This window comes from Lithobates pipiens, unplaced genomic scaffold, assembly GCF_037356315.1.
Source record: "Lithobates pipiens isolate NorthernLeopardFrog02 unplaced genomic scaffold, aLitPip1_a1.2 Scaffold_25, whole genome shotgun sequence".
NCBI lineage: Eukaryota > Metazoa > Chordata > Amphibia > Anura > Ranidae > Lithobates > Lithobates pipiens.
The window spans coordinates 225,410,940-225,430,167 of NW_027507787.1; the positions used below are offsets into that span (position 1 = coordinate 225,410,940).

The following is a 19,228-nucleotide window of genomic DNA, read 5'->3' on the forward strand; positions in this document are numbered from 1 at the left end:
TCATTCCCTCGGAAACAACTGCTGGCGACTTAAGTAGTGCGCTTCCCAGTCTCTCTACCCCTGGAATGAAGATTGCCGATATGCATGGCACATGATTTTCTGCCCAGGTTAGGATATGGTTTACCTCTCCCTGGGCTGCCTGACTTCTGGAGCCCCCTTGGTGATTGATATAAGCCACCGCTGTAGCATTGTCGGATCGAATCCTGACAGGAGAATTCTGCAACCTAAATGGCCAGGCCCTTAGGGCTAGGTACGCTGCCTGAATCTCTAAAATGTTGATGGTTCTGGACCATTTCCCCTGTACAGATGCCTCTTCCAGGACTGCTCCCCAACCTTAAAGGTTGGCATCTGTTGTTACTACCTTCCAGGTAACTGGGAAGAAGGATTTCTCCTTCTGCAGATTCTCGGATATCCTCCATCAACTGAGGCTCTGGTGCACTTTTGGCGACAAACGTATTGGAAAATCGAGTGCTTGGACCTTCTTGTTCCAGGCCGATAGGATACTGTTTTGCAGCAGTCTCAAATTAAACTGAGCATAGGGAACTGCTTTGAATGAAGCCACCATCTTCCCCAACAACCTCATACAAAGGCGAATGGAAGAACCCTTCTTTGCCCTGACCACATGAACCAGCTCCTTTATGGCGCTGATCTTTGCCTGGGGTAAAAACACCCTCTTCTGGGCTGTATCTATAAGCAGACCCAAGTACTCTAATCTTCTTACTGGCTTTAAAAAAGATTTCTCTAGGTTGAGGACCCCACCTAGGTATTTCGGGTAGTTGACTGTGGTGACCATGCTTTGGTCCAAGCGGGCTACTGACCAGTCTATCAAGAGCAGGTCTAGGTATCCTTAATCTGACCAGAGGAAGGGCTCGAAGTTTTGTTAACACCCAAGGTGCAGTAGCTAGATCGAAAGGTAAGGCTAAAAACTGAAAATTACGTTTTTCTACTTCAAAATGCAGATATTTCTGGTGAGCGGGGAAAATAGGTACATGCAGGTGTAATGACACCCTGAGTATGAAAGGGGTTAAAACCATTTAGGACATTCCCTTTCCGAACACCAAGGCAGCTACCAAACACTAGAATTGGCCGAACAAGAAACCCATATGGATATCTCTCCCCCCAAATATGAGACAGGGCTCTGTCTTGAGGTTCAAACAGGAATGAATCTTTATTTGAAGGAATACAGGTCTTATATACAGTAAAAGAGGAGGTGCATACCTCCTGCTCATATTACTCTTAATTAAAATACACTGGTGACCAGACCTAATTAACATGAGCTAATTACTAATCCTTTAGACAGCCTAGATGACTCAGACATGACCTTTAGGTCAGACTTGCCATCTTGTAGCTCAGAAGAAACAATCAACATTTCACAAATCAACACAGATCTCCTTTACACAATAGCAGAGTTAATTAACACAAACAACAATGGGCATCTAATGACTCTTAGATCCCTTACTATAATTATTTACAATAAACACAGCAGACAACAGACAGACAGGTGACCTGAGTTGATGACATCAGCACCTTCTATGAGCCTCAACATTATGAAGGCCATCACCATAATATGGCATATACAGGGTTCCCAGTGTCTGTCTTTTGAGGGGACATGGACTTGAATCCAAAGTAGCACCACCTCGAGAGTCCTCAGGCATACAGCTCATAAAGAACACAGTTCCCCCAAAGGCCAGGGCCCATGATCAGTCAGCAAGAGGCTCGCATTCAGTCCCCTCCAAAAGCCTCTGTCCCGGCTAGGTCTGTCACAGCAGGTATGCATCCTTGATTTTGATTGATGCCAAAAGTTCTCCTCCTTGTAGGACGGAGACTACTGATCGGATTGATTCCAAATCCGAAAAGAGCGAATTTTCAGGAACTGGTTTAGATCTTTGAGATCTAGAATGGGTCTAACATCCCCATTTGGTTTTGGCACCCTGAAAAGGTTTGAATAAAACCCCAACCCCTGCTCTTCCATGGGGACCACCATGATCACTTTTTGCGACAAAAGTCAGTCTAACGCTAGAAAGAGAGACTTCTTTTTCTCAGGATCTTTGGGAAATTTGACCTGAGGAAATAAGGAGATGGGAATTCTTGGAACTCTAGTTTGTAATCTAGAGCTATTGTGGAGACCACCCATCCGTCTCTAAATTCTTCCTGCCAGACCCTTGAGAACTGCAGAAGTCTTCTCCCCACTCGAATGAGCAGGGGCGCCCTTTCATAAAGAGGCTTTAGCGTTCTGTCTTGTGGGTTTCCTCCCCCAGGATTTCTTTTGTCCCTGGGGTTGTCCCTGATGTTTACCCCTTGAACCTGATGGTGGAGGCTGTCATGACTTCCTGGAAGCTGATGCCCCTGGCACTGGAGAAATAGCCGTTTAAATGAGGGATGTTTACTCTTTTTCTTAACTGGCAAAAGGGTACTTTTCCCATTTGATATTTTTTGGATATATTTGTCCAAATCATCCCCAAATAGCCTTTCATCGTGGAAAGGAAAACCAGCCAGGAGCTTTTTGCCTGGTGCTTCAGCTGACCAACCATAAGATTCTACGCATATGTACCAACCCAAGCGTAAGGCGAGAGTTTTGAAGAATAGAATCTCTGATTGCATCAATTGCAAAACACAAAGCCACTGGCAGCTCGGCTAACTCCTGGGCCTGTTGTTCAGGGATAGACTTGAGCACCTGTTTCAAATGGTCTCTCAAGGATTGACATACCCCAATTGCCACCACTGCAGGTTGAGCCACTGAACCTGCCAAGTAAAAAATGTTTTTTAACAGGAATTCCAATTTTTTTATCAGTTGGATCCCTAAGCAATTGTGTATTGTCAACCAGACAAGTCAAACTTTTGTTCACAGAGGATATAGCAGCGTCAATTGCTGGTATACTCCACATCTTAGTATCTTAGTAAATTTTTCCTCCATAGAATAAAGTGTTCAAAACTTTTTAGGAGGGCAAAATGCTTATCTGGGTGATCCCACTCAGAATACATAAGCTTTTCTAGTAAAGAATGGACTGGAAAGGCACGCAAAGCTTGAGGAGGCTTTAGAGAACCCAAACATAGGACGTACACAGACTCTCTCTCCAAGTGGCAGCACATGAATATATTTGCATACGGCGGTTTTTAACTTTATCCTTGTGAGTAGATTTCTTATCATGTTAATAAATAGTGGATTGTGGTAACTATATCACATTATGGGTGTTTTCTTTTCCTCATATATTTACTAAAAACAATACATTCCTGAGACGAGATGCAAAGCACCTGGACCAGCGACACAGGGGCTAACACTGTGGAGGCGCTTTTACCCCTGCAAGGGCAGGGAAGTTGGTGAGTGCAAACTTCGTCTCTTGCACGAAAATCGCACCGGGCTTCTTATCTCCTAAGAATCACCTGCACCAGTCACTTTATCTATTTAGGCATTTTTCAATTTTTTTTTATTATTGCTGTCTATGGATATCTAGTAATAGACATTATTATCACTGCCTAATTTGTGTAATTTTATGAGATATTACCAGGCACTTGTCACTTTCAGCTTAATTGTGGATATTGACTTATTTTTTTTTACTTTCTTATCACTGGATATATATTAATTATTATTATCACTAATAAGCATAAGAGTTCACGTGACAAATAAGCATTTGTTGGGTTTCATATATTGTGGTATTTTGTGTTTTTTTTTTGCCTTCAAGATATGCACTTTATGTGAGTTCACTAAATTGGCACATTGCACTTTATATTTAGTGGCACAGGTTTTTAGGTGTAGTACTCATTAATTTTCCTTTTATTATACCTTGTAATCATTGGTTATTTGTAATCTGAGTAGAGCCCCTTAACTACCTACATTATTCTTCACTGACATATTGTTCCAACTTAGGTTGTGAACCTTGGGTCGTGGCCGCCCTCTCGTCATATAGCATTCTCTGTAGTCCATCCATAGCGCAAACCTACCGCTTTTTCAGTAAGAGAATGCACCAGCAACTTCTCAGCATGTAAAGCTGAAGAAGGTCCTTCCCGACTTGATCCCTCAGAAGAGGAGTCATCAGTCTCTCCACGGTCTTCTGAGAGGGATTCATCTTGCTGGTCCCACTGTTCCTCTGTTTGAGTATCCTGGGTGGTAGAAAAGGCCTAATGCATTTTCTTCCACTCTATGAAGATGCGATTAAAGCCGCTAATCTTTCCTCCAAGCCACTCATAGCTGAGGAAAAAAACCTGCTCATTTATATAGACAGGGGCTGAAGAGTCGGAAGCAATTGCAGCCCCTGACCCATGGCTCAATCTGAGCAGCCTCCTTAGATCTTTCAGGGATGGGATGGTGTTGCAGAGGGAGGGTCCTTAGGTCCTGAGGGCAACCGCTTTGTGCCCTTGGTTTCGGTGGTATTTGTACCACCCCCTCTGGTCATAGTGCTGAGAACAAACACAGAGGTACTGCCAAAAAAAATACACCCACTGCTGAGCAATAGTCCAGCAACTGCTGCTGCAATTAAGCTCAGCCTGATGCTTAAGTAAATGTGCCCTGGGAATGCTTATGTCACCATACTGACATTGCTACCCGTTCCCTCCTTCAGCTATATGCACCTGGAAAAAAGTGCAGTTTATAGCTCACACAGCCTGCGCTGTGGACGCTGAAGCATGCCAATGCGGTAACTAGTCGCTTAGTGAATTGTGCCCATAAAGATTGTAACAAGAAGAGGGGAAACTCAAGGAGACACTTTGGCTGTAGTATAAATAAGATTCCAAGAGGCGTAAACTATGATGAGGAGCTTTTGCTAGAGCCCCCAGGAAATACAGAACTCAGTGGGGTTGATTTACTAAAGGCAGAGAGACTGTGCACTCTGGAAGTTGTTCCAGAGCTTAGTAAATGAGGTAAGGCTTTACTTTGCAAAGAATACCCAATCACGTTCAAGGAAAAAAATAAATAAAAAAACAGCCTTTCTGCTTGCATATTATTGGATGATGGAATTTAGTAGAGCTTTTGCTCATTTACGAAGCTTTGGAGCATCTGCTCTCACAGAGTGCAACTGCAAAGTGCACAGTCTATTTTCATTTAGTAAATCAACTCTAGTGTGTAACTTATCTCACAGACATATATAACTAAAATATAACTTTTGGTGGACATTTTAAATGGGATTAACGCCTTTTTTGCTTTTAACCACTTCAGCCGCAGAAGAATTTACCCCCTTTCCTGACAAGAGCACTTTTTGCCATTCGACACTGAGTCGCTTTAACCACTTGCTTACTGGGCACTTAACCACTTCAGTTCCGGACCAATAAACACCTTAAGGACCAGAGGTCTTTTTGCAATTTCGCACTGCGCTGCTTTAACTGGTAATTGCGCGGTCATGCAATATTGCACCCAAACGAAATTTGCGTCCTTTTCTTCCCACAAATAGAGCTTTCTTTTGATGGTATTTGATTGCCTCTGCGATTTTTTTTTTTTGCGATATAAATGAAAAAAGAGCGAAAATTTTGAAAAAAAAAGATATTTTCTTCTTTTTGTTATAAGAAAAATCGAATAAACTAAATTTTAGTCATACATTGAGGGCAAAATTTATTCAGCCACATGTCTTTAGTAAAAAAAATGTCAATAAGCGTATATTTTTTGGTTTGCGCAAAAGTTATAGCGTCTACAAACTAGAGTACATTTTCTGGAATTTACACAGCTTTTAATTTATGACTGCCGATCTCATTTCTTGAGGTGCTAAAATGGCAGGGCAGTACAAATCCCCCCCAAATGACCCCATTTTGGAAAGTAGACACCCCAAGGAAATTGCTGATGGGTATGTTGAGCCCATTGAATATTTATTTTTTTTGTCCTAAGGGATTGAATAATGACAAAAAAAAAAAAAAAAATTTTTTTTTACAAAAAGTTGTCACTAAATGATATATTGCTCACACATGCCATGGTTATATGTGAAATGACACCCCAAAATACATTCTGCTGCTTCTCCCGAGTACGGGGATATCACATGTGTGGGACTTTTTGGGAGTCTAGTCGCGCACGGCACCCCGAAAACCAATCACCACCTTCAGGATTTCTAAGGGTGCAAATTTTTGATTTAACTCCTCACTACCTATCACAGTTTCGAAGGCCATAAAATGCCAAAATAGCACAAAACCCCCCCAAATGACCCCATTTTGGAAAGTAGACACCCCAAGCTATTTACTGAGAGGCATGTTGAGTCCATGGAATATTTTATATTTTGCCAAAAGTTGCGGGAATATTACAAACTTTTTTTTTTTTGCACAAAGTTGTCACTAAATGATATATTGCTCACACATGCTATGGGCAGAAGTCAAATTACACCCCAAAATAAATTCTGCTGCTTCTCCCGAGTACGGGGATACCACATGTGGGGGACTTTTTGGGAGCCTAGTTAACTAGCTACCTAGCGACACTAGCGACACTGATGCAGCGTTCAGAAAAATTATCGCTTAGTGACACTGGCAAAAGGGGGTGAAAGGGTTAACTAGCGGAAATCAGGGGGTTAAAACCATTATTGGGTAGTATATCGGGGTACCTAGCGCTATAAAAACCTGGCGGTGAACCTAAAAAAATAACTAGCTACCTAGCGACTGTAGCGACACTAATGCAGCGATCAGAAAAACGATCGCTTAGTGACACTGGCAAAAGGGGGTGAAAGGGTTAACTAGCGGCAATCAGGGGGTTAAAAACATTATTGGGTAGTCTATCGGGGTACCTAGCGATATAAAAACCTGGCGGTGAACCTAAAAAAATAACTAGCTACCTAGCGACACATGCAGCGATCAGAAAAATGATCGCTTAGTGACACTGGCAAAAGGGGGTGAAAGGGTTAACTAGCGGCAATCAGGGGGTTAAAAACATTATTGGGTAGTATATCGGGGTACCTAGCGCTATAAAAACCTGGCGGTGAACCTAAAAAAATTACTAGCTACCTAGCGACTGTAGCGACACTAATGCAGCGATCAGAAAAACGATCGCTTAGTGACACTGGCAAAAGGGGGTGAAAGGGTTAACTAGCGGCAATCAGGGGGTTAAAAACATTATTGGGTAGTATATCGGGGTACCTAGCGATATAAAAACCTGGCGGTGAACCTAAAAAAATAACTAGCTACCTAGCGACACTAGCGACACATGCAGCGATCAGAAAAATGATCGCTTAGTGACACTGGCAAAAGGGGGTGAAAGGGTTAACTCTAGGGGCAATCAGGGGGTTAAATCTTTATTGGGGGGTGATAGGGGGCTACCCTGGACCTAACACTAACTGTCCTGACAGTTTTTACTGTCACAACTGACACTGAATGCATTGATCAGTAAAGAAATGATCAATGCAATCAGTGACACTGTGACTGGGGGGGGAGGGGGGGCGGGGGGGGGATCGGGGGGCGATCGGGGGGGGGATCGGGGGGGGTTTGTGTGCCTGTGTGTACCTACATGTCAGTGTAGTGTTCGTGCAGACTTACTTTTACTCTTCTCCTCGTAGTCCGGTCAAAAAGACCGCCCCGAGGAGAATGACATCACTTCCTCCTTCCTGTGTAAACAATACACAGGGGAGGAAGCTTCTCATTGGCCAGGAGCGATCCAGAGGGGGTGGCCGAAAACGAACGGCCATCCCCTCATCACGGAGCGCTCCTGGACCGAATCGGACCGCCGTAACCAGCGGGAGGGGGTCCGATGGGACCCCCCACCCGCTGGAAGGCAATCACGTAGATGTACGTGATTATGCCTGCCTGTGCCATTGTGCTGACGTACAATGGCAATACGGCGGTCCTCAAGTGGTTAAACACCCTTCCTGCCCAGACCAATTTTCAGCTTTCGGTGCTCTCACACTTTGAATGACAATTACTCAGTCACGCAACACTGCACCCAAATGAATTTTTTGTCCTTTTTTTCCCACAAATAGAGCTTTCTTTTGGTGGTATTTGATCACCTCTGGGGTTTTTATTTTTTGCGCTATAAATGAAAAAAAACGTTTGAAAAAAAACGCATATTTCTTTGTTTCTGTGACAGAATTATGCAAATTATAAAATTTTCTTCATAAATTTTGGCCACAATTTATACTGCTACATATCTTTGGTAAAAATAACCCAAATTAGTGGATATTATTTGGTCTTTGTGAAAGTTAGAGAGTCTACAAGCTGTGGTGCGAATCGCACAAAATTGATCACATCTGATGTACTGGTGGCCTATCTCGCTTCTTGCGACCCAAACAGGTCAGGAAAGTACAAATACCCCCCAAATGACCCCTTTTTGGAAAGTAGACATTCCAAGGTATTTAGTAAGAGGCATAGTGAGCTTTTTAATGATGTCATTTTTTTCCCACAATTCTTTGCAAAATTAAGATTTTTCATTTTTTTTATTTTTTTCCACAAAATTGTCATTTATATATACCACAAATGACACCCCCAAAAAATTCTGCTACTCCTCCTGAGTATTACAATACCACATGTGTGGGACTTTTTCACAGCCTGGCCACATATTTTTAACTTTTTTTTTTTTTTTTTACACTTACGGCCACTGCAGCCGTTCATCTCTCCCCTCTCACATGCTGCCTGTGTGAGGAGGGAGAGTGGCGCTGAGAGATGATCTCATATGTTTACATATGAGATCATCTCACATTGGACACTCCGATCGCGCTGTAAACGGCCTCTGTGATTGGCCGTTTACAGCGATCTGTGTTTGCCTGTCTCCGGGGGACATGGCAAACACAGAACTTCCCGGATGCGCGCCCGCGGCGGCGCGCATTGTGGAAGTAAACAACAGGACGTCCAGGGACGGCCTCCCGGACGAAAGCGCCTGCTCTATGGCCGTCATTCGGCTATAGGGCGGGTGCGAGGAGGTTAACTGACAATTGTGTGATTGTGCGACGTTGCACCCAAACAAAATTTATGTCTTTTTTTTCCCCTACAAATAGAGCTTTATTTTGGTGGTATTTGATCACCTCTGCGGTTTTTATTTTTTGTGCTATAAACAAAAAAAAAAGAGAGACAATTTTGAAAAAAGCTATATTTTTTTACTTTTTGCTATAATAAATATCCCCCAAAAAATATATATAAAAAAATACATTTCTTTCTCAGTTTAGTCTGATATGTATTCTTCTACATATTTTTGGTAAAAACAAAACAAAAGCTATAGTGTCTACAAAATAGGGCATAGATTTATGGCATTTTTTTATTATTAATCATTTTTTTATTAGTAATGGCGGTGATCTGCAATTTTTATCATGACTGCGACATTATGGCGGACACATCGGACTCTTTTGACACTATTTTGGGAGCATTGTAATTTTTATAGCACTGATCACTGTATAAATGCACTGATTATTGTGTAAATGACACTGGCAGGGAAGGGGTTAAACACTAGGGGCGATAAAGGGGTTAAGTGTGTCATAGGGAGTGATTCTAACTGTGGGGGCGATTGTCTTCATGACACAAGGGCTTGCTGTCCCCTGGCGGACATCGAGTCTGCGGGACTCGTGGGCATGGTTACGGAGTATCCAGTGGGGCGTGCGCATCCACAATACCACGATTTAAAAGGGATGTACCTGTATGCCCATTTGCCCAGCTGTGCCATTGTGCTGACATACTTCATCATGCGCTGGTCAGCAAGGGGTTAAATACTGTTGATGCAAATATAATCAACACATTTTATTATGTGCAAAATCTGGATCCTTTCCCTAAAGTCAAGAAAATACAAAAATATCTGTCCAAAATGAAAAAAACATTTCTTTCTCAATAGTGACCAATAGGATCCCTGCTTTCATTTGCAGTTAAAAAAACAAAAGCCAACTTCAGAATAATTGATATGGGCAACCACAGGGTTTACTAGGGGTTGGCTATTGGGGCTATAGCCCCAAATCTGGGGCCCATAGCCCCAAGTCTCTTGCTGCAGGGTCCCTGCCTAACCAACGGGCATTGGCTGCGGCATGCAGGCTGGCTGCATGAGAGAGGCGGAGGAGAGGAGAGAGGGGAGTGGGCAGACGAGCAGAGATGACATTGTCTCTCTCCGACCGCACCACATCAGCGCTATTCACAGCCGGGCCTTTTCAATGTGGGAGCGAAGTGCAGAGAGATTACATCATCTCTCACTGCCCGCCACACATCAGTGCTCTTCCGCCCTCACAGCGCAGTGGAGTGGAGGTCATGTGCTTCCCGTCATCGGAGGAGCTCTCACTGCCCGCCCTACATCACCAATCTCCTGCCCTCACTAAATGGACCAGTGCTGCCAGCCTGCCACCAATGCAGCGACAATGCACATTTGGTGACACTGGCTGGCATGGCAAGTTACAATCCACATCGGTTGGCAAGTGACAATCCACATCTGGTGCCAGGTGACATGGCAAGTGACAACCCACATCTAGTGGCAGGTGATGTGGCAAGTGACGATTTGCAAATGGTGGCAGGTGATGTGGCAAATTGTAAATGATGGGAGGTGACATGGCAAGTAACAATCTGCAAATGGTGGCAGGTGACGTGGCAAGTGGCAATCCATATCTGGTCCCAGGTGAAAGTGGCAAGTGACAATCCACATCTAGTGCCAGGTGAAAGTGGCACAAATAACAAGCTGCATCTGGTCACAGGCGATGGTGGCAAGTGACATTCTGTATCTGGTGGCAGGAGATGTGGCAAGTGACATGCCCAGGGCTCCCACTGATTCTGAATTATGGTGAGTTGAACCACTTGCTTACCACTGGTGTGCCCCTCCCTGTGGGTCTGCAAAAATGCCGGTGACCGCTGCTATAGGCTCTAGACCCAGATCTTTTGCAGACCTAGCAACACAATTGTGGGCAACACAAACGGTTTCTGTAAACCTGTCCAGATATTCCTCACCTTTTCCCTCATTCGGCCACATCAGAGAGCTAAATCTTTTCTTCCTCAGGACACCTCCAGGCTGTGAGAATCAGTAAAAGAAACATTATATAGTTTGTTGTGTTGCATAGTAATTTCTCTGCATATATAATAGTTAGGGATGAGCCGAACCTCCCCCTCCCTCCCGGTTCAGTTCATACCAGAACGTGCCAACAAAGAATTTGTGCGAACACCAAGTCTATGGGACACGAATGTGAAAAATCTAAAGTGTTAATTTTAAAGGCTAATATGCAAGTTATTGCCATAAAAAGTGTTTAGGGACCTGGGTCCTGCCCCAGGGGACAAGTTTTAATGCAAAAAAGTAGGGCTGTTACTGATTAAAATTTTTGTTTTCGATTAATCGTTTTTTTAATCGATTAATCGACTAATTGTAGCACTAACTCTAACTAACTGTAGCACTGACGTAAGTAATTTTTTTTCCACAGTAGTATAACAATCCCTTCACCTCCGGTCTAACTAATCACTCTCGCCTTATGGCATGGACCCCTGTGCAAACAGGTGGTCTCCTTAGATCTCAGCAAGGACGCCAGGTCATGGGTAGAAAGAAAAGATCTAAGTGCTCACAGCTTAAGTATAAGATTACATTTTTGTGTTCAAACACAAACTACTCACATAAAGATGATAAAAACACACAGCATGTAAAGCCAACAATCGTGTTAGTTCTGTAAGGCAGCAGCGGGTGACGTCTTGCGTAGCTCCTCCCCCATATGTGTTACGCTCATTCAGAACTTCAATGCCACCGGACTTCTCTCCCTTCCCTTCGTTAGCAGATGGAGGCACTTGGGGAAGGGGGAAGAGTCCGGTGAAGTCTATGTCCGTGACGTCACCGGATCTCCAGAACTCCTCGAAGACACAGAAGCTGGCGGAGAGGTGAGTACCAGTCAAAAGAATTTTGATCAATCAAAAAAAATTTTATTGATCAAAAAAATTAACGATTAATCAAGGAATTAATCTTTAATTTCCACAGCTCTACAAAAAAGTTTTCAAATTGTTTTTCTGGAGCACTGATTTTAATAATGCTTAACCACTTCCCGACCAGCGCACGACGATGTACGTCGACAGAATGGGACGGGCAGGCATATTGGCGTACAGGTACGTCCAATATTCAATGCCGCCCTGCCATCGGGAGCGCGCCACCGGCGGCGCGGTCTCGTGCTGGTCGGGACCCCCGTGAGTCCGATCGCAGGACCCGCGGAACTTGATCGCCGCGGGCATCCCCGCTATCGTCTCACGGAGTGGCCGAATGGAGGAAATGCTGTGTAAACAACATTTCTCCATTCTGCCTAGCAACTAGTGATGCTGATCTCTGCTCCATGTAATTGGAGCAGAGATCAGTGTTCACTAAATGAAAGCCCAACCCCCCCACAGTTAGTAACACACCCCTAGGAACACTTAACCCCTACACTGCCACCCACTGGTTAACCCTTTCACTGCCAGTGTCATTTACACAGGAATCACTGCATTTATATAGCAGTGATTACTGTATAAATGACAATGGTCCCAAAAAATGTGTCAAAAATGTCCGATGGGTCCCCCACAATGTCGCAGTCACAATAAAAATCGCTGATCGCCGCCATTACTAGTAAAAAAAAAAATAATAAAAAATTATTAATAAAAATGCTATAAAACTATCCCTATTTTGTAAACGCTATAACTTTTGCGCAAACCAATCAATAATCGCTTATTGCGATTTTTTTTACCAAAAATATGTAGAAGAATACGTATCGGCCTAAACTGAGGGAAAAAAATGTTTTTTTTATATATTTTTGGTGGATATTTATTATAACAAAAAGTAAAAAATAATGCGTTTTTTTCAAAATTGTCGCTCTATTTTTGTTTATAGCGCAAAAAATAAAAACCGCAGGGGTGATCAAATACCACCAAAAGAAAGCTCTATTTGTGGGAAAAAAAGGACGTCAATTTTGTTTGGGAGCCATGTTGCAAGTGGTCTGGTCTTTGACCAGCAAAATGGTCCGGTCTGCAAGTGGTTAAAGTGAAACATTAAAAATTAAATATTCCTTTAAATATCGTGCTTGGGGGTGTCTATAGTATGCCTGTAAAGTGGAGCATCTTTCTCATGTGTTTTACTGTGCTGCAGCAAAATGACATTTCTAAAGGAAAAAATGTCATGCAAACTTGCTTGGGGCTGTAATGTTGCCGGCAATATAGATAAAAATCTATGAAAAAAACTGCGTGCCCCCCCCCAGTCCATACCAGGCCCTTTGTGTCTGGTATGGATATTAAGGGGAACTCCATCCCAATTAAAAAAATGTTGCTGGGCCCCCCCCAAAATCCATACAAGACCCTTATCTGAGCAAGCAGCCATGGAGGGGGGATGAGCGAGCATCTGGACACATCCGACATTTTTGACACATTTTTGGGACCATTGGCATTTATAAAGAGATCAATGCTATAAAAATGCACTTATTACTGTAAAAATGCCACTGGCAGGGAAGGGGTTAAACATTAGGGGGCGATCAAGGGGTTAACTGTGTTCCCTTCCTGTGTTCTAACTGAAGGGGGATGGGACTGTCTAGGGGAGATGACAGATCGCTCTTCATAGTTTGTATAAACAGACGATCAATTTCTTCTCCCCTCAGAGAACCAGGATCTGTGTGCTTACACACACAGATCCCGGTTCTCGGTGTGTCACGAGCGATCTTGCATTGGGTCCAGGGGGCGAGCAGCGGGTGCCCGCCCCTAGTGGCCATAGGGAAAAGCGACGTTACATGACGTCGTTTCGCCCCGCTGTGCCATTCTGCCGCAGTAAAACTGTGGCAGCTGGTTGGCAAGTGGATAAATTCAAATAAAGGTCCATAAGTTCATATCAGAAAAAATCACTTCAGTAATAAGATTAAAGTGTAGTAAGTCCTGCCAAACGTGCATTCAATTGGGCAGTATTTTCGTGCCACACTCGTGCCCCACTCGTGCTGCATATTACCCATCAAAGGGTAACTAGACTCCACAGTGTCAAATGATTGCAAATGAGGTCCTTGCGGTTTACTCCTTGGCTCTTCCGCCCCAGTAAGCTCGTGAAAAGAGAATAATGATGCCCATAGCGTGACTCTGTATACCTCTTTTTATTGCCCAATTTATATAGTACACTTACAGGAATCCAAATGATTTCAGGCATTGTATAACAAAAACCAGGAAGTCCGGGTGCTTACAAGAGACCAAAACCGGATGTGACGTAATGACGCAATGGCCCCCTAATGCGTTTCATCACAAAGACGTCTGCCTTTGATGACATCTTCATGATGAAACGCATTAGGCCGAACCATAGGGGGGAGCCAGGGAGTGCAGCACAAGAGGGGGGCACGAGTGTGACACGTAGCTACTGCCCGATTGAATGCACGTTTGGCAGCACTTACTGCACTTAAATATTATTACTGAAGTCATTTTTTCTGATATGAATTGATGGACTTTTATTTGAATTTATGGACTTTATTTGATGTTATCATGTTTACACATACATCACTGTAGCACTTTGTACATTGTATCATTGCACATTACCACTTTGCATTATGGTATAGTTACACTTAGCACTTTTGCTTCAGAGTGTTGTGTTTTTTTTTATGGTTGCTTATGCTTTTTTGCTTTTTTATTTATTTTTACAGTTGTGTATGATTTTATTGACACATTAGAGAACATTTCACATTAGCAGCGCCAATTCCACCTACCCTACACCATATGCTGCAAATTTTTGTATACCTTTGACCGACTGTGATCTTTCGGCAATTTGACTTACGTGACCCAACACATCTAGCCACAGCATGTAAAATGTTGTATAATGGTGACAACAAAAATGTTAGCTATTTAATTTGAATCCCCTTTAAATTATACCTTAACTACATAATGGCACGTTTTTTGTCTCATCAATATAATAGGGGAAAGTGTTAGGGATCCAGGATTTATAGTGGAGACTGCAGAGGATTTTCCTTCCCTTACATTTTATGAAATACAAGCTATGGCTTCACATCAAATGCTATTTTGTCATTTTCTTTGGACAACAAAACGAATTTCCAGTAGAAAAAATATTTACTATGTGAATAAGCTTTATATCTTTATCAAATGGAGGTCTGTGTGCTGATGGCTTTGTTTAAGTTGAACTTTGATGGCACCCAAATCCTACCATGTCCTTAAGAATTGCAACACAATTTTAGCTGGATTTTGTTTAACAGCATGGGAAAGTATGGACATAAGTGAAAAGGAAGGTGGGAAACGTTCTAGAGTCTCCAGACGCTATAGAATAAAGATTGTCTGATGCATACTGACCTGAACAAGTAAAGACTTGACAATTGTATTCGTGCCTCCTTGCTTGGGGACAATTGGGATCTTGTTTTTGCACAACTCTTTTGTGTCCAGGGCCTCAGTTTTCACTGTGATGTTTATTTTTCCTATAAGGAAGCATAGATGCTCATTACTAGTAAACATACACTATCTAATGTAGCTTTTATACAGTATAACACTAGCATTATCCACATTCTGCAAAACACTGAACTACATTATTAACCTCTCCCCCGGTTTCCTCCTGGTCCCCACCAAAAACATACACATATATAAGATAGAAGGTGGTAGCACAAGGTTGCATTACAGTCACAGGGAGCACTGATCTTCATAAGTCAGCCACCAATAAGGAGAAGGGTTAGTGGGACTTTAGATGAGGCAGATGATATGTAGTTTAACATTTATTGGAATGTTTAGTGGCATAGATAACACACATTGACACATTAGAATTGACTGCATAATAGTAATTTCATCTATATACATAACAATGACATAAGAACAATACATACATACATATATCTATGTATATATATATATATATATATATATATATATATATATATATATATATATATATATATATATATATCACTGACCACCGAAGGAGTTGCTGAATTTGATTGGGCCTGCACTCTGCTATTAAACCCCCAATGACTTGGCTCAATCCCCTTGACACAGCTGTGGTGCAATGTTGGTGTGAAGATAATAGTAAAGGATAACCCCACAATGTACAATATAACAATGGTATACCTTTGTTGTTACCTGGGTATCCGATCTTCCACGTGCTGGAGAAGGAACAACACTCCAGACCAATTGTTCTTAATCAGAAACGTATTTTTACTGGAACTGATATAAAATAGTAATTGCAGTATTTGCACTGCCACACAAACGTAATGCAACGGCACAATAGGTATTCACAACAGTTGGTAACACATAAAGTTGTTTTAGATAACCCATGAGAGTGTGTCTACAAGTGGGACTAATGCTCACAGTACTAATGCCCTAACTTTGGGCACCTTCCCACTTCCAGCACACATTGGTAACCACAGGAATGCAAAGTTAATCAATAAAGTACAACACATTCACTAGGGAGCTACCCCTACTTTATAATGCAGTCCCTCTTAGCATTAATAGGATGCAAGGCCTTGCAATGAGAAATGCAATCTGTAGTCTTCTGTCTTCTGCTAGCTATTTGTGTTATAGTAATTGTTATCCAACTGTTGAACAAACAAGGATTAAAGTAAGGTGAATGTTAGAACTATTCTTGTAGTGCAGTACACCTGTAACTGCCTCCGGTGTAGTTGGCTTTGAATAACACAGTGTCAGTAGTACAGTGAAGGGTAGGCTTGAGGCCTGTTTAAACTCAGTGCTTTTGAATAAGATCTCCTCTGTGGGACTACATGTCCCAACAACACTGTGTCTTGCTTCGTGCCAGCCGACGCCCTCACACTGCTTTGCTCTGCAAGGTGTCTCTGGATCCTTCCTGCTCCGATCACACAGTCTTTCCAGCAGACAGGTATAAGGCAGAGTCTCTAGTTGTTCTGCTCCACAGTGGCTGTAGGTCGCGCACTCTAGAGACCTCCTCACAGGTCCCTGCAGGCAGGCCACGCTTCCAGAAGAGAGAGAAAATGGCCACGTGTGTCCTTTTATATCCTACCCAGCATGCAGTTCAGTACTGAGTGCTCCTGGGTAGGTCACTCTGTATTCTGGGTAGGTAGGTAGGGTTGCCACTTTTTCTTCAAGCCAAACCCGAACACTCGGTGGTGCACAGCAAAGGATTATTTTTTTTGCATTCTATAAAGGATTGTAAAAGACCTAGGACACCTTTGGACGCTCCAGGGAGAATAGTAATTTGGCTTGCATAGTGTCCTCTCACCCTCATTGTTCTGAGCTACATTAATGCCTGAATATTGTGTCCAGGTTTCAAGTGGACTGAAACACATGATTCAAAACCTGAACTGTCCAGGTGAATCCTGGACAGGTGGCAACCCTATAGGTAGGTACTTGTAAAATGTAATCAAACAGTCACTTCCTGTAATATTTCTCCATGTTCATGAAAAGAAAATAATTGAAGTCAATTTCACATTTAGGCCACTAGATGGTGTCAAATACCAAGATATACCAAGATATAACACTATGATAGTATAACACTGCATAACTAGCAGGCAAAAATAAAATACGAGCGCTACATTATATGTGCATATATATATATATATATATATATATATATATATATATATATATATATATATATATACACCAAGTGAAAGTAGTAATGCGCAAACTAAAATAAATAATAAACTAAGTAGCTGCTAACATAAATGGTGTTTCTACACAGTGCTAATAATATATATAAAAAAAACATTATTCATCATATATATATATATATATATATATATATATATATATATATATATATATATATATATATATATATATATATATATATACTGTATATACACTTATACACTTATGGATGTACCCAAGGTGGATACTCCTTTTCCTCCTGCCCTTACTTTTTTCTTGCCCTCTGTGTAAAATACTAGATTATATTAGTACCCTCAGTTGTGCGTCTTCTCCTGAAGAAGTGGAATATATCCATGAAACGCATCAAGCTTATTAGATGCTACCATGTCTTTAATATACATTCAATTTCTTCAATTTCCACACTGACCTATTTTATTTCTATTGATTATCATATTTAGTACTAGTGGCATACACCACTGGTTACTGCAATGGGTCATTATGCTGTCTATAGGTGTATAGGTATATATATATTGCTCTTATGTCATTATGAATAAAGAGGATATTATTATTCAATCAAATCGAATGCGTAATGCTATGTTATCTATGCCAATAAACATTACAATACATTTTAAACAGGGTATCATGTGCCTCATCTAAAGTTCCACTAACCCTTCATCTTATTCTCATATTTAGGGATAGAGGTGCATATACATGCACTTCATTTAAAGTCCCACAAACCCCTTATTCTTCATAAGTCAGTGTGCCAAAAAACATTGTCCTGTGTACATCGGGAGCTGTGCAACTGGTGCTATTCGGACCACGTGCATTACCACATCTACTTTTTCATCTACCTCATATACACCAGGGTGCACAGCCATAACAAAGACTGTAACAGCAATTTTAATAAAAAGCATTACATTTATCAGATGTTCTCGGGGGGGGGGGGGGGGGGGGGGAGCTACATGGCCCAGAAAATGGCAGTGTGTGAGTGAAATTTTGTGCGTCGGACTTGTGTACAAACAATCGGAAATTCCGACAACAAAGTTTTGTTGGCGGAAAACTTGAGAATCTGCTAGTCAACATTTGTTGGCAGAAAGTCCGACAACAAATGTTCGATGGAGCATACACACAAGCTCACATCCAAAATTTGTTGTCAGAAAATCCAATTGTGTGTACGGGGCATAAGTGTAGCAATAGGGTTACATTTAATGAAGGTGCAACATTTAGCAATTGTTTGAAAAATTTCTAAATTCTCACATGGTTTATGAATAAAACAGGCCCATCTAAGTATGCAGACATCTGGTGTAAAGCTGTCCACATAGACCGTCCTCCTCACCGCCATCAAGGTCATCCCTTCCATGCTGCACTCCACGAGCGTTTCAAGCCTCACTTTCAGGTCGCTCTACTGCAGGGTAGTCTTCCCGATCAGGATTGCGGAGGATGGTCCACGTGAACAGCTTTACCCTGGATGCCTGCATACTTAGATGTGCCTGTTTTAATCTTCAACCATATGAGTTGCTAAATATTGTACCTTCATTAAATGTAACCATATTGCTACACTTAGAGGTGCCTCTCTTCTCTTTTATCTACTGTAGCTCCTGCTGGATTTTGCTTCTAATCCCCTTGTGGAGGCTGCAATTTGTGGCTGGACATTTTCTGTTCAAAAATTTTTATTGACAACAAGCAAAAAGTACAAATGGTATTGATACTGTTACAATCATTTGCAAGGAACTGACATTGGTAGCAGAGCTGTTGCAGAGGGAGATAAAGGAAAATAGAGGAAATGTGCACTAGTGCACACATAGTGGTTTACGTTTTGGCTTACAATAGAATCGCGTATCAAAAAAGAAAATAA

The 19,228-nt window shown here is 42.0% G+C and overlaps 1 protein-coding gene across 1 annotated transcript in view; it reads right to left on the reverse strand.

Annotated features, from left to right (window-relative positions):
- Positions 1-19,228, reverse strand: part of LOC143929828 (alpha-2-macroglobulin-like) — a 217,504-nt gene that overhangs the window by 26,935 nt on the left and 171,341 nt on the right. Inside the window, exons 25-26 of the mRNA XM_077453804.1 lie at positions 15,115-15,236; positions 10,801-10,861 (exon numbers count right to left, since the gene is read on the reverse strand). Coding sequence (XP_077309930.1) covers positions 10,801-10,861; positions 15,115-15,236 — 183 coding nt within the window. The remainder of the gene's footprint in view (positions 1-10,800; positions 10,862-15,114; positions 15,237-19,228) is intronic.